This window comes from Zonotrichia leucophrys, chromosome 6, assembly GCF_028769735.1.
Source record: "Zonotrichia leucophrys gambelii isolate GWCS_2022_RI chromosome 6, RI_Zleu_2.0, whole genome shotgun sequence".
NCBI lineage: Eukaryota > Metazoa > Chordata > Aves > Passeriformes > Passerellidae > Zonotrichia > Zonotrichia leucophrys.
Genome location: NC_088176.1, coordinates 2,560,924 through 2,574,910, shown reverse-complemented (window position 1 = coordinate 2,574,910; position 13,987 = coordinate 2,560,924). Strand labels below are relative to the sequence as shown.

Below are 13,987 nucleotides of genomic sequence, written 5' to 3'. Positions count from 1 at the left end.
AGTCATGTCAGCCTCCAGCACTACACACAGCCTCCTGGGCACCCTCCCACCCCATCCTAACTTGGTCTTCCAAGGGCTCAGATGGATAAAATTTGGTAGAGAGTTGATGGGATGGTTTTTTTTTTTTTCATTCAGAAATTAACATTTTGTACGAGGAAGCCATTTCTGTGAATCCTGCCCAGTTCTCTGTTCCCACAATCTCATTTTCCTCGTTGCTTCAAACACTCCATATTCCAGTAAACCAGTTTTTCAAACCTCCTAACAGGTGCTAGTACATCATGTTCCCTCTCTCTGTCATTTCTCATTGTCATCTCGTATCGTTCATCAAAGCATGAGAGGGAACATTGTCTGCAGCCCAGGAAATCATCCAATCTGACCCTGCCCCAGCCAACGTGTCGCTTTTGGCCTCAGGAAAATCCCATCAGCAGCAGGTGACAGAAGTGGCCTGGCATTGTGAGTTTCTCAATTTCTGAATGCCTGTCACACTTTAAAAAGCTGGCCTTAGCTCAGCTGCCTCCCCCTCGCAAATGGAGGTGCTGAAACCTCCCTGGATCACAAGAGAGAGTTAATATTTGTTCAGTGCTTTCAAAATGTTAAGTGCAACATGAGTGCTGGGCCTTATTACCAGGAATAATGGATGTTTGCAGCTCCAGCCTGCACTCTTCTGTGTCATCATTATTTGGTTTCTAATAAGTAACAGCTTTACCAGAATACAGTCACAGAAAACATCTTTGGAAAATGCTCTTTATTTTCACTGTGAGCTTGAACACAGGTTTAAGATCTGTTGGAGTTGACATAGTTAAACTTTACAGACTCTCTGGGAATGATTCATCCCTGACTTGTTACATCCAGCTTTTTGCTTTGTCAGTTATATTTGAATTTGTCTGGGAGTTTTGTAAATTGAGTTCATAATCTCATTTTGAGTGTAGATATCAAACATATGAAAAATGTACCAGTAAACACCAAGAGAAAAACCTCACAACCACAGAAACCTTTTTACTGCTGGTTATTCACAGGTGTTGCAAAGAGGAGCAGGTTGCCACAACAGTGAACTCTGAGCTGTATTTTAGATTAATTTGTACAACCCTTTCCCTGAACTGCTTTGGGCTTGACTGGAAAATCAGCAAAGCTATTCCTGACTCTGTTGCTGTTTACAAGAATTAAAGCCCAGTTTGTGAAAGGAACTGCTAAAAAATTAACTTTTGTGTTCTTTTGGAGTTAACAACAGCGTGTCTTCTTCCTGTTACTAAGTACTTTAGCTGGGAATAAAAAACTTTATTTAGATTTGGTGAAATTTCTGGCTGCAGAGAGTTGGAGAAACCTGCAGTTGCCAAGAGGATTTCAGCTGCTGCAGTGCTGCAGGAATGAACATCCCTGGAAGGGTGAGGGGTAAAATAACCCTGTAGGGAAAGAGCTCACGAGCCAATGCCCAAGACATCACATAAAATGTCCTGATGGTGATGCCTGAGATGGTTCTGACAAAAGATCTGCTCTTTATGTAAATGGTGTTTATTCAGAGCACACAGTGATAGCACTGACCCACCATAAATCTCCCTGAAGAATGCAAAACCTCACACCCTGGCATGGTCAGAAATCAGATTTCCCCCTTTTGTAGACATGAGGCTGCTTCCATTTACTGAGGCATTGTAAAGCACTTTTTATTACAGAGCACAGGATGAAATACCAGGGTATAAACAAAGCTGAATCCAGAACAATCCCATCCTTCCAAAACCACATCACTTTGGGAACCCCTGTGCATTTGTAAAGAATACCTGGGAGATGTTCCCACATTCACATCTAAACATCCAACCCCTCTGAAGATTCCTTGTCTTCTATCACTTAGAGCAGCACAGTGTGAAGGAACATAAATTAGGAAATAATCCCTTTCATTATGTACAGCCAAGCTCCATTTTTTAGGCTAAAACATAAACAGTTTAATAAAATAATATTACTTAATAAATTAGTATCTTCAGCTCCTTTCTGGACTTCTCTCTGAAAGACATGATTAATCACCCTCTAAATCCCTAATAGCCCCATAATCTCTGACTATAAAAATTCAAATGCTGGGAGGCAGGAACTGCTGATGGAGGCAGCAGGATGGAGGGAGAGATGCTCTCTTTAACCCTTCCCAAAGACCCTAAAGCAGTGCAATGACATCCCAGGAGCTAAATAAATTCAAATGTTGCCCTTGAACCCTTGTGCTGGCAAGTGCAGCCCTGCATGCAGCACGTTGGGCATCCCAAATGTCATCCTGCTGGAAGGAAAGCTGAAGGCACACCCAGAGATAATCAAAATGCTTCTGTGAAAGTGAGAGGAAGAGGAAAGATTACTGAGCAAAAAACACAGAGCTTCCCTCCAGGTTTGTCAAACTTTGTCCAGGTTTGTGAATGCCACACCTTGGCTGACAGAAGGAGCAGAGATGTCAGAGGAAATGCAGATTTGGCTTAATTCTCCCTGAAATTCACTTCCACCTGCAAGAGACCCCCAAGCTAACCAGACATTTAACAGCTCTCTGCTAAGCCAAGGCTGAAGTCATTTTTGTAACACAAACACATAAATTTAATTTTATTTCCGTTCTGATTCATTGCAATACATTGTAAACCAGAGCATTTATGAAAAGCCTCTTCCCACCAGGTGTAAAATCCTCTTATTTTGTGCACACCCAAACATGGAACATGCAGCCAGTCCCAGACACAGAGGTCACTGCCCCCTCATGGAAATGACAGCAAAAATAAATGATCAGCAGCTGGAGTGGAAGCCACAACATTTCCAACAGAATATCTTTAATGCAAAGAGAAAAGCCAAAAAATTATTACATTTTTTTTTATAAGTCCACCCATCTCCTCCTGGGAGGAAAATTTCCAAGAAGAATTTGCACTGTGGGTGTACAACAACTACTTATGTGTTTTGTCTGAAAATGCTGAATTTACCTACAAGGCCTGTCAATGCAAAGAAATGACTACAAAAATCTGTGATATTTAACTGAGATGGAACAAACATTCCCCTGGTGTAGTCATCTGCAATAACCATGAAACAAATCTTGATCGTATCTGTACATTGATGGAATATCTCTGCTTTTATTGCAAATCTGTCTCAAGCAGGGCAGCAGCTCTGTTTCCATTCATCCTTTTAGAAAAGATGCTGTGACAAGAATTTCAAACACCATTCATGGCCAAATGCTGCATTTGGGTTTCTTGGAACTATGGAATGAAAAGGAATGTTCCTTTGCTCCAAGAGAAGTGTCTCCAATTCTGTGTGATGCATTAAAAAAATCAGATGAGAACCCCAAGAGCTGACATAAGATGCGATAAAACTTTCAGGTTTTATGGAAGGAAGCATTTTCCTGTTTCCTCCTAATAAATGAAAAACCCACATGCACAGTGCAAAGAAATATATTATGTCTAAGCATGTAAAATATGTCAGCTTGAACATTTTACAGTTTAATGAAAAATGCTTCTTTCAGGACAGTTTATATTACGTTTGCTGGAGAAAAAATAAAAATCTTTTATTTTCTCCATATCACAGTCCAAAAATTACCATTTTTTTCTAGCTGTAAAACCCCAGCATTGGGATATTTATGCATTGTGAATTAGAAGCATTTTTTACTGGCTATCAAAATTTTCATAGCATTAGCTCTACTTGTAACAGGTTTTCATTAAAATGAGAATGTGGAAAGCAGTAAAGTGAATATAGACCCTCATCAGTAGCAGTGAGGCTTTATGGTGGTCACAGGATCAGCTGGGTTATATTTGTTCCAGACCATGATCAGACAACAGGGCAAACCTCTTTTTCACTGACATCAACATAAATTGTGCTATTGAATGGATTTAATATGTAGAAGTTATAAGTAATTCTTTAACTTTCATTTTATTGAACCTGCTGCTTCCTGCCTTAGGCTTGTACTTGATCTTTGGTGTCCATATAATTCCCATTTAGTGCAGATATAGAGCTAAGCTGGGACTAAGCAGTGCCAAATTTTGGGGGAATTTAATTTAACTCTTGGGTAACACCTGAGGGAAGCTTGGCAGCAGCACATTTCTCATGAAGGGAAACACGAGTGCTCCCCTGGCCTCCCTCAGAACAGAAACAAACACATCTCAGCGTTGCACCCCGAGGCCCAGAAAGGACAGACTGCAGCAATAACTCATTTATTAACTAACTACAGGTTTAAATTAACATCAGCATCCTGCTTTGTGTCCCCTCTCACACCCTGGACCTGCAAAGCCACCACGGTTCCACAGAAGTCATTCCTGGCTATCAGTGATGTAAATGAAAAGTCAATCAGCTTCCAGATTTACAGACTGTTCCAGCAATAGCCTCAAAAATCCCTAAAGCACCCGAGGCCTGAGCAGCTCTGGCAGTTTTGCTGCATACATTTAGGAGCACCACAAAAATAACTCACCAGCTGTATAAAAGGGTGTAATATTCATAGCTGGAAATAAATATTATTGCTTTCCACTTTCCCTGCTGTGGGAAAGCAAAGGTGACTACAGGCACAGAGGGAACACATCCAGTATTTCACTCAATTCACTTTGATTTCCCTTATGGAAATAGAGGTGTGAAATCAAAGAGCTCCCTTGTAAATTGTCTTTGGGAAGGCTCTAAATCATTGATCCATTAGTGCAGGATAACGAGGACAAGCCATGGCTTTGCAAACCTTTTGATGTCCTCACTCCTGGGCAGAAGGAACAGAGGTGCAGCAGCTGGCTCATCACAGCCCCCTGGGATTCTGCAGGACAGCTGCAACAGAACCTGGATGAGTTTGAACACGCAGGTGATGTCCTGGGAAACCAATCCCAAGGGTGGGAACAGGACATGGAAAAGGGAGCAGACTCATTCAGGGCTCTGAGTATTTGATCTCAAAACCTGACAGCAAAATGCTCTTGCAGAAACTGGTCCTTTGCCATCCACACAACCCAAGAAAATAAGGAGGAAAAGATTCAGCCCTGGATCTATCTTAATCCTTAAATTTGTGCTAAAGGGCTTCCCCTTTGGCAGAGGACTAATCCTACCAAATGACAGCCAGTCAGTCATTTCACTTCTCTTTATTCCTTTCAAGTGTTAGCCCTCTGCTGTTTCTTTACTTTTACACACTTTATTTTCTGTTTCCTAAAGGCTCAAAATTATTATTTTTTTTTAAAGCACAGTCCTGGATGTCTCCAAGACTACAGGGATTGGGAACAAGAAGTTCACTTCCATTGCTCATTCTTTTGTAATCATTTATTCTACACCTAATTAGCCAGGAGATATTAGGTTTGGACAAGATTTTAGACTTAGGTCTGGAAATCATCAGGTTGATAATAAAATATTTAAGCCCTGTTCAACCTGGCCTTGGATACTTCCAGGGATCCAGAGGCAGCTTCTCTGGGTTCCCTGTGCCAGGGCCTTAAAGCCAAAAATTCCTTCCCAATCTCCCATCCATCCCTGCCCTCTGGCACTGGGAGCCATTCCCTGTGTGCTGTCCCTCCATCCCTGTCCCCAGTCCCTCTGCAGCTCTCCTGGAGCCCCTTCAGGCCCTGCCAGGGCTCTGAGCTCTCCTCTCCAGGAGCACCCTCAGCTCCCCAGCCTGGCTCCACACACTCCACACCCGTGGGGTGTATCCATGCCCTGCTGGACTCTCTTCAGCAGATCCACATCCTTTTGATGTTGGATCCCAGGGTTGGAAGCAGCTCAGCAGGTGGGGCCTCACCTGAGCAGGGCAGAAGGACAGAATTTCCCTTTTCCATACTGCCTATGGTGCAGGATGAGTCCAGGACATCTCCAGCTCTGCCTGTTAGCGTTCAAAAACACATAATCACGGGGATTATATGCAGAGCTTTTTATTAAGAGCCCTGGGAATCGGGGTATATTCAACCCAAATCTGACTCTGACCATACATCCGAAATGATCGTGTTTTATACTCTATCGTTACAAAACTTTCATGGTAATTATTAAACTTCTATCGTTTCATTGTATACATAAATTTAGCCCCTCTCTGAATTTCCAACATAGTTCCTCACTATTCTTCTTATGGTTATATAATAATTACATTTAGTTACTAAACAATCATCACATGTAACAATTATATAATTTATCATACTGCTTACGCAGGTGCAGTTGATCTGGGAAAGCACAAAGCCTAACATTTTAGATTTTATCTTTAACTTTTTCCAGGGTTCCACTATCCCACCCACCCCCAAGCCCTTCTCCCAGGGCTGCTCCATCGCTTCACCCCCAGCCTGCATCCACACCAGGGCTTTTCCCGGCCCAGCTACAACATCCCAGTCAACCCTGTTTAACCCCACAGTGTTCTCATGGTGCCGGTTACCCAAGCTCATCCAGCTCCCACACAGCAACCTCCAAATGTGCATCCTGCTCCAGCCATCAAACATTGGCAAAAAACCCGTGTTTTAAAGGCTTGCCTCCGGGAAGCAGCAGCCAGAAATGGGGCAGAGCACGACCGGGTGCACCTGGAACACAACCGGGGAGAGGCGGGGAGGAACCCGGGATATAACCGGGCACACCTGGGACACAACCAGGGATGGGCAGTGAGGTACCTGGAACATAACCGGGCACACCTGGGACACAACCGGTATGAAAAACGCCAGTCACTTGTTTTTAAAATTTTAAAAGTTTAATAGCAATAAAATGGTTATAAAATATTAATGCAATTAGAGCACTAATAATTTGGACAATTTGAATGAGGACAGTGTGAGACAATAGAGGCAAAGAGTTATGAATATCCGGGTACCTTTTTCTGGGCAGCATGAGCCCGAAAAAGGACCCACGTTGACAGAGGATTAACCCTTAAAAACAATAACCTGTTGCATATTCATACACGATGCATAAATTCCATTCAAACACAGGATTCTGTCTGGCCATCGTCAACTTTCTAACACAACACATATTCATTTTAATATTTGCGAAAAGCCAATCATAAAACACACATTTTTCACAACCGGGAACAGGCGGGGAGGTACCGGGGACATTACCAGGCGCACCTGGGACTTAATCGGGAGCACCTGGAACACAACCGGGAATAAGCGGGGAGTTACCCGGGACTTAACCGGGCACACCTGGGACTTAACCGGGCGCACCTGAGGCACAACCAGGGCCAGGCGGGGAGTCACCTGGGACTTAACCGGGCACACCTGAGGCACAACCGGGAATAGGCGGGGAGGTACCCAGGACTTAACCGGATGCACCTGGGACTTTACCGGGTACACCTGGGACACAAGTGGGAACAGGCGGAGAGGCACCACGAATAAAACCAGGGCCAGGAGGGCGCTCCCTTTGTGTGGAGCCGATCGGCGGCCGCCGGCCCGGCGCGGAGGGGACGCTGAGGGGCGGCGGGCCGGGCCGGGCTGGCTCCGCCCGCACCACATGACTCCACCGTCGGGAGAAACTTTTCCCGTCCCGCGGTCGGAAAATGGCGGCGTAGGGAGCGGGGCTCTGGCATCCCGGCGGCTCCCGACGCCATGACCCGCTGGGTGCCCACCAAAAGGGAGGAGAAGTACGGCGTAGGTGAGGACGCGCCCGCCCCGCTCCCGCCTGTTGCGCTCAGGGGCACCCCCCCGGCCGCGGCCTCCCCGTCCCTGCCCGGCTCCCGCTCCGCTCCGGCCGGGATGGAGCGCGGTGTTCCCCCGAGTCCCCTCCGGTTCCTGCCTCCCCCGCCCGGCTCCTCCCGGCTCCCGGGAAGTTGAGGAGCTCTCTGGGAGCGCCGTGCCCCGCTGGGAGAAGTTGCCTTTCTCCCTCCGCTCCGCTGCGGTCCCGTCGCTCCCCGAGCGCTTGCGGAGCGGAGAAGCTCCGAGTTGTGTTCAGGTCGGGCTCTTTCTCCCCGCGCTCCCAGGCTGGCTTTGGGAGCCCAGCCGTGCCCCGAGTGCTGTCCCTCGGGGTTCTGCCGGAGTGTGATGCTCATACAGATCAGGGCTCTCTGGGATCCATTTCCTACCGCGCTCCTTCCGTCCGTCCCTCTCGAACAGAGGGGGATTGTTCCCAGCTGGTGCCTCGCACATCCCCGCTGGGACTAAACCGACCAAGCCCCACTGAGCTTTGGGCCGGGAGGGCCCGGAATTAATTTAAAGGTGTTGGTTTTGCAGCAAAAGGTTTTATTTCGGGGTGCGGCGCAGGAAACTTTATTGGTGTGAATGAGCGTTTGTCTGGAGGAAGGAAATAATAAATCTGACTATTCAAATTGGAAACGTGAAGTTCAATGCCTCCCACAGTCCTTGGGCTGGATTGATTGTGAGGAGCAACTTCTCATAGAAACGCACAACTAAACTTCATAAACAAAGGCAGCAGGAAGAAGGGAGTTTCTGGGGCTGAGTAAAACCTGAGTGAATTGAAGGAATTAATTTTAAATTCTGTGTGTATGTCCCTAGAAAACCATAGCTTGGCTTTTAAAAAATATTAGAAAATCCCAGTTCCAGCATGTGGGACCTGTGGGTAATTCCAGTGCTGAGGATGCAGGACAAGCACCGGGAAGCAGAAGTGCCAATGATGGCAGTCCCTGATGAAGTTTCCAAATTATCTGCCTGGTGGTGTGGGATGGGTATTTCGGAATGACTGAATTGTCACGTAGTACAAGCTGATGTTACAGCCCAGTGGCACTCGAAAGCAAGTTCCTCTTCTGCAGGAACTCCGTGTCTGTGCTGGGGGTGACTGCCCGGCCGCTTTCCAGGAATGTTTTGAAATTGAATTGAAATTGATTTGAAAGTGACATGAGAGAAGTGAAATTTACTTGATTGTTTACCATAACATACTTTAAGTGTACTTGCATCTCCAGTGTGGGGGATTGCATGTGTGGCAACAAAACTGGATTTAAACGTAATCTAAGAATAAAAAACCTCTCCCCTTTTGAGGAAGTCCAAGGGGATGTGCTTAGTTGGTATTTTCTGTGTCTTCTGCTCTGCAGAGAAGTTTGTAATGCTTTTATAATAATTTATGTTTCTCTGATAGACTGTTTTCTTTTTCCTGCTAGGAGGCTGAGCTCCTCACCAAACAGGGATTTCTCTGCTGCATGACAGGGATGTGAGGGGTGAAAGTGGATGAAGTGTCGCAAGGAGATAAATCAGATTTAGAGCTAATTGAGCATTGGGTTCACTGACCTGTGCCATTCTGTTAGAGGCTGCTTTGGGAGGAATAGCTTCTTTTTGGTGTTCTCCTAAAGAAAAGGAATGTTGTCTGGTTCTATGTGTTTTATGGACCTTTATGTTGTTAAGAAAGGGCTTTGTGAGTCTTCTGATGTTTTATTTTTGGCTGCTTGTGAGAGCTGGAGATTGTGGAGAACTGATGCAACAGTTGTGTAGTCCCAAACAGAATTGGAGATGGTGCTGTTAACCTGAAAATTCAGACTTTGGAATATTTTTCTTCCTGTTTGCCATGGCCAGTCCTGGGGCTGATGTTGACTCAGTATTGTCTGCCAGGGAGAAAATCCCTAACAGGAACGCTAATGGGACTTAGAGAAAAATAGTGTGCAATGCTTTGGGTGTCTCATCAACCCATGCAAATGTCTCCAAAAGGATGGGGCCATCATTCCAGTGGTGCTCTGTGGCAGGGTGAGGAGCAGTGGCCATGGACTAAGCCAGGAGAAGTTGCACCTCACCATGAGGAAGGGCTTCTTTCCATGAGGGGTGGCAGAGCTGCTCAGGGAGGGCATGGAGACAGCCCAGCCCTCCTGGGTGTGTTCCTGTGTCACCTGCTCCAGGTGACAGCTGGGATGGACTGGATCATCTCCAGAGGTGCCTTCCAACCCCAGATATTCTGTGTGCAGGCTTTCCCAAGCAGAAATACCAGGGATGTGTGTTGTGGTTATGTTTATGTCGCAGCAGTGGGAGCTCAGAAATGTGCTTGTGTCTGTATATAGAGTTGTGTACATAAAAAATACTCACATGTGCCTGTATAACACATTTATATCCCTTCTCCCCCTCCTGTGTATATCCCTGTTCAGAGTTTTCTTAACCTCTGAAGACCTGAAGCTGTGCTGGCTGTGATGCAGCTGGAACAGTGATGCCCAGAGGCCTGTAGTGACAGCTGGTAGCACCCAGGTGTGCTGAGGAGCTCTCCCGGTGGCACAGTGGGATTTGGGGATTTTGGGGATACGCTCCTGGGTGCCCTGCATGCCTGCAGAGTGCGTTTGCTGCCCTGAGCCTGTGTGCAGAGGCATTATCTCAGCAGGCAGTCGGGAGAGTGACTCAGCTCCGCTTCCTGACAGCGCTCAGGGCTCGGCTGCGGGAGGAATGGGTGTGGAGCTAATGGGATCACACGGATGTTAGGGGAACATGTGGGGAGCCAGGCGGAACAGGGACAGGATCAGCTTCCTTGGAGAGGCTTTTCCCTGCTCCCAGCGCTGCAGAGCCTTGTCCTTCATCTCAATCCTGCCTTTCATCCCTCGCCCTGAGCCTGTGGGGAGGGGACCATGTGGCTGTGTGGCTTCCTCCACATCCGAGGCTTCCAGGGAGTCCTGGGAGCTGTTTGTGTCCCCTCAGTGTCACAAAGTGACCATGGAGTGTGGCTGCTCAGCCTCCCATTCCCTGCTTTTAGGTGATGGGAGATTGGTAATTTTGGAGGTTTTCCTTCTGCTGGGGAAAAGGGATGGAAGGAGCTGCTCTGGGAGGTCTGGGAACCTCTGAGACAGTGCACAGTGGCTGTGGTAGCTTCCAAATCCTGAATCCTCTTCTTTGCACCTTTCCTTTGGGCTGAGAACTGCACTGAGAGGTAAAACTGGTGCTGCTGTTGTTAAAAATACGATATTCAAAATGCCTTTGTGTTCAAACGTTTGTGTTCATATGGAGCAATCAGACCATTACTATGGTAGTTTAATCCTTTATTTTTAATGAATAAATGGTGAAACAGAAGATTAGTGCCACGTGCCCTCGGATGGTCAGATGTTAAAGGAGATCTTCCCAGTTACTGAGCTTGAGTCCCCATCCCTGGAGTGTCCAAGGAAGGACTGGATGTGGCACTCAGTGCTCTGGGCTGGTGACAAAGTAGGGATGGGAATTGGACTTGATGGCCTTGGAGGTTTTTTCTGAATTCAGTGAGTTCCAGTATTTTTGTTTGTTCCTGGTGAGTTTTTGTTGTGTGTCACGACTTGGCAAATAATAACAAGCCTAATTTTAGATGGGGACATTGGCCACACTTCATGGTCAGGGTGTTTCAGTGCCTCTCTGGGGTTGGGATGGCTTTTCCAAAGGGGTTTATGGAAATACCCTCACAGCAGGTACACAGAAATATATACATTTTATTATTAGAGGAGGGCTTTAAGGAGTTGATGGACTAAGAAGTGTTACAATGATCATGATTTAAAATTTTTGCAGCTGAGTTCTGCTCTTGTAATGTCTCTTTGAAGGGGGGAATAAGAATTTGTCAAGATGGAAACTGGTGAAAGCACAGGAATTCCTACAGCCAAGCGCTGCTGCTTCTCCTCTGCTGCTTCAGTGGGGACTGTGGTGCTTTAGGACAGATTTAAAGCTTTTATGGAACCCTGGAGTCCCAGTCCAGGCTGTGGGAGCTGTGGTGGCATTGGAGAGTCTTGTTCAAGCTGATGATCGTGTGCACATTTGTGCCTTAGAGCAGGGAAGGAAACATTTGAAGGAAATTGAAAAAGATGGATGTTAGGAATGCATCTTGGTGATTTTAGTGCTGCTGTGCTGTGAGGTTTGGAGCTGCCTGGCAGGACAGGACAGGTGGCTGCTGTCAGTGACAGCAGGGCTGTGCTGTGACACATCCCAGCCCGTGGAACAGAAGTGCAAGTGTAAAATGTCCATGGAAGATTTGCTGCTGCATTGATCAGAGGATTGGAGTGAGCACCTGCAGGTTCAGCTTCCCAGAGCCAGCACATCCCCTGGACACCCAGATCAGGGTGTTGCTGTATCCCACGGACACCCAGATCAGGGTGTTGTTTGTTAACATCCCCTGCACACCCAGATCAGGGTGTTGCTGTATCCCACGGACACCCAGATCAGGGTGTTGCTGTATCCCACGGGCACCCAGATCAGGGTGTTATTTGTTCCATCCCCTCCACACCCAGAGCAGGGTTTTTGTTTCCATCCCATGGACACCCAGAGCAGAGTTTTTTATCTGTTACATCCCCTGCACACCCAGATCAGAGTTTTTTGTTTGTTTTATCCTCTGCACACCCAGATCAGAGTTTTTTGTTTGTTCCATCCCCTGTACACTCAGATCCCCTGCATCCCCAGATTGCTATATCCCCTGCACACCCAGATCAGGGTGTTATTTGTTCCATCCCCTGCACACCCAGATCAGGGTGTTATTTGTTCCATCCCCTGCACACCCAGAGCAGGGTGTTGTTTGTTCCATCCCCTGCACACCCAGATCAGGGTGTTATTTGTTCCATCCCCTGCACACTCAGATCAGGGTGTTGTTTGTTCTATCCCATGGACACCTGGGTCAGGGCGTTATTTGTTCCATCCCTCTGCTGGGAGGAAATGCTGTGGGAATTGGGATGGTTCAGCCTGGAGAAGAGAAGCTTTGGGGTGACCTCATAGGGGACTTAGAGTGCCTGAAGGAACTGAAGGATGGAGAGAGACACTCTGCAAGGGATGGAGGGACAGGGCAAGGGGAGGTGGCTTTAAAATGGCAGAGAATGTGTTTAGATGGGAATATTGGGAAGGAATTGTTCCCTATGGGGATGGGATTCCCAGAGAAGCTGTGGCTGCCCCTGGATCCCTGCAGGTGTCCATTGGGGCTTGGAGCAGCCTGGGACAGTGGAAGGTGTCCCTGCCATGGCAGGGCTGGCACTGGATGCTGTTTATGACGCCCTCCAACCCAGACCATTCCATGGCTCTATTTTCCAGCCCCCTTCCATTCCCTGCAGGGTTGCATTCCTGTGCTGCCCCGTGCTGGCAGCTCCTGGAGCCGAGGGCAGGGGCTGGAGATGCCCACACCTTTCCTGCAGGAGTGACCCGAGCTGGCCTGCAGGCTCAGCTCCTCCCAGCGTGCTCGGCGGCCACCATTGTTCTCTGCCAATAAACACTCGGTGCAAACAGCAGATTGGAGAGGGATAACCTTAGCAGATAAGTGGAAGGGAGTGTGGGCTCCTGTTTGTTTTCATCCAGGTCAGCAACAACATTACAATCTGGGATTGTTCTGAGAAATGATTCCTGATGGGATTTTCCAGGAATTATTTTTTCTCATAGGGCATAAACTGACTTCAGCAGGGGCTGCCTATGACCACAATGCAGAGCTTTTATTTAACTTTGCAAAGGAAGTTTTCAGTTGGCTTAGGGAGATATCAGCTGCTGAATTTACTCTTTATTCTAGAAGATAAAAGAGGAGGTAGAGAAGTGACTTTTACTCTTTACCTGGTATGCAGGTATGGCAGTGACAGTAGCCAGGGGGCTGATTGAAGGTGTTTGATTTGGTATTTCCTTCCCTGGCAGTGCCCAAGGCCAGGCTGGATGGGGTTGGAGCGCTCTGGGACAGTGGAAGGTGTCCCTGCCATGGCAGAGGGTGGAATGGGATGAGCTTTAAGCTTTCCTTTCAACCCAAACCATTGTGGGATTCTCTGACTTCAGGTAGCACCTTGGTGGGTTTTGCAGTTATCCCTTGATCTGTTCTGTTGGAAATGCCTGACTTAGGTGCACTCAAACAATGCTGATTTTGGGCTCTCTGCCACACTTGGCACAGGTTTCTCTGTGTTACAAAGGCATTTTCCTTTCTACAAAGGCAAAACTTTCAGGGAAGGGGAAAAAAAAATGGAGACAAAGTTAAACCTTCTCTAGGAAGCCCCTCTGTCAGCTTGCATCTACAGGAGTAAGGATTGGGGTATTTTTTCCTTTAAATATTGATGTTCCTGGAGTTTGTCCCGTGCTGGCTGTGCAGCACATGGAGGATCCTTTGCTTTGTGTAATCCTTCAGTGTGGTCCTGCAGAACTGCAATCCAATACCTCTCGTTAAACACCTGGGGATGTGTCCAGCTGCAGGTAAATAGCTGGGGCTGACTCCTGGGGATGAATGGAAGCTCCAACAACTGCCTCTAATCCAG

At 47.1% G+C, this 13,987-nt stretch overlaps 1 protein-coding gene and 1 long non-coding RNA gene across 2 annotated transcripts in view; one reads left to right on the top strand and one right to left on the bottom strand.

The window, feature by feature from the left end:
- Positions 1–2,209: 2,209 nt before the first annotated feature.
- Positions 2,210–6,439, bottom strand: LOC135449751 (uncharacterized). Its single transcript, XR_010440827.1, has 3 exons — positions 6,308–6,439; positions 5,690–5,770; positions 2,210–4,740 (listed from the first exon to the last, which is right to left on the bottom strand). It is a non-coding gene; the product is annotated as an uncharacterized LOC135449751 (long non-coding RNA).
- A 777-nt stretch (positions 6,440–7,216) lies between these two features.
- The window catches only part of DOCK1 (dedicator of cytokinesis 1), a 293,238-nt gene continuing 286,467 nt past the window's right edge, over positions 7,217–13,987 (top strand). Inside the window, exon 1 of the mRNA XM_064717058.1 lies at positions 7,217–7,503. Coding sequence (XP_064573128.1) covers positions 7,458–7,503 — 46 coding nt within the window. The 5' untranslated portion in view covers positions 7,217–7,457. The remainder of the gene's footprint in view (positions 7,504–13,987) is intronic.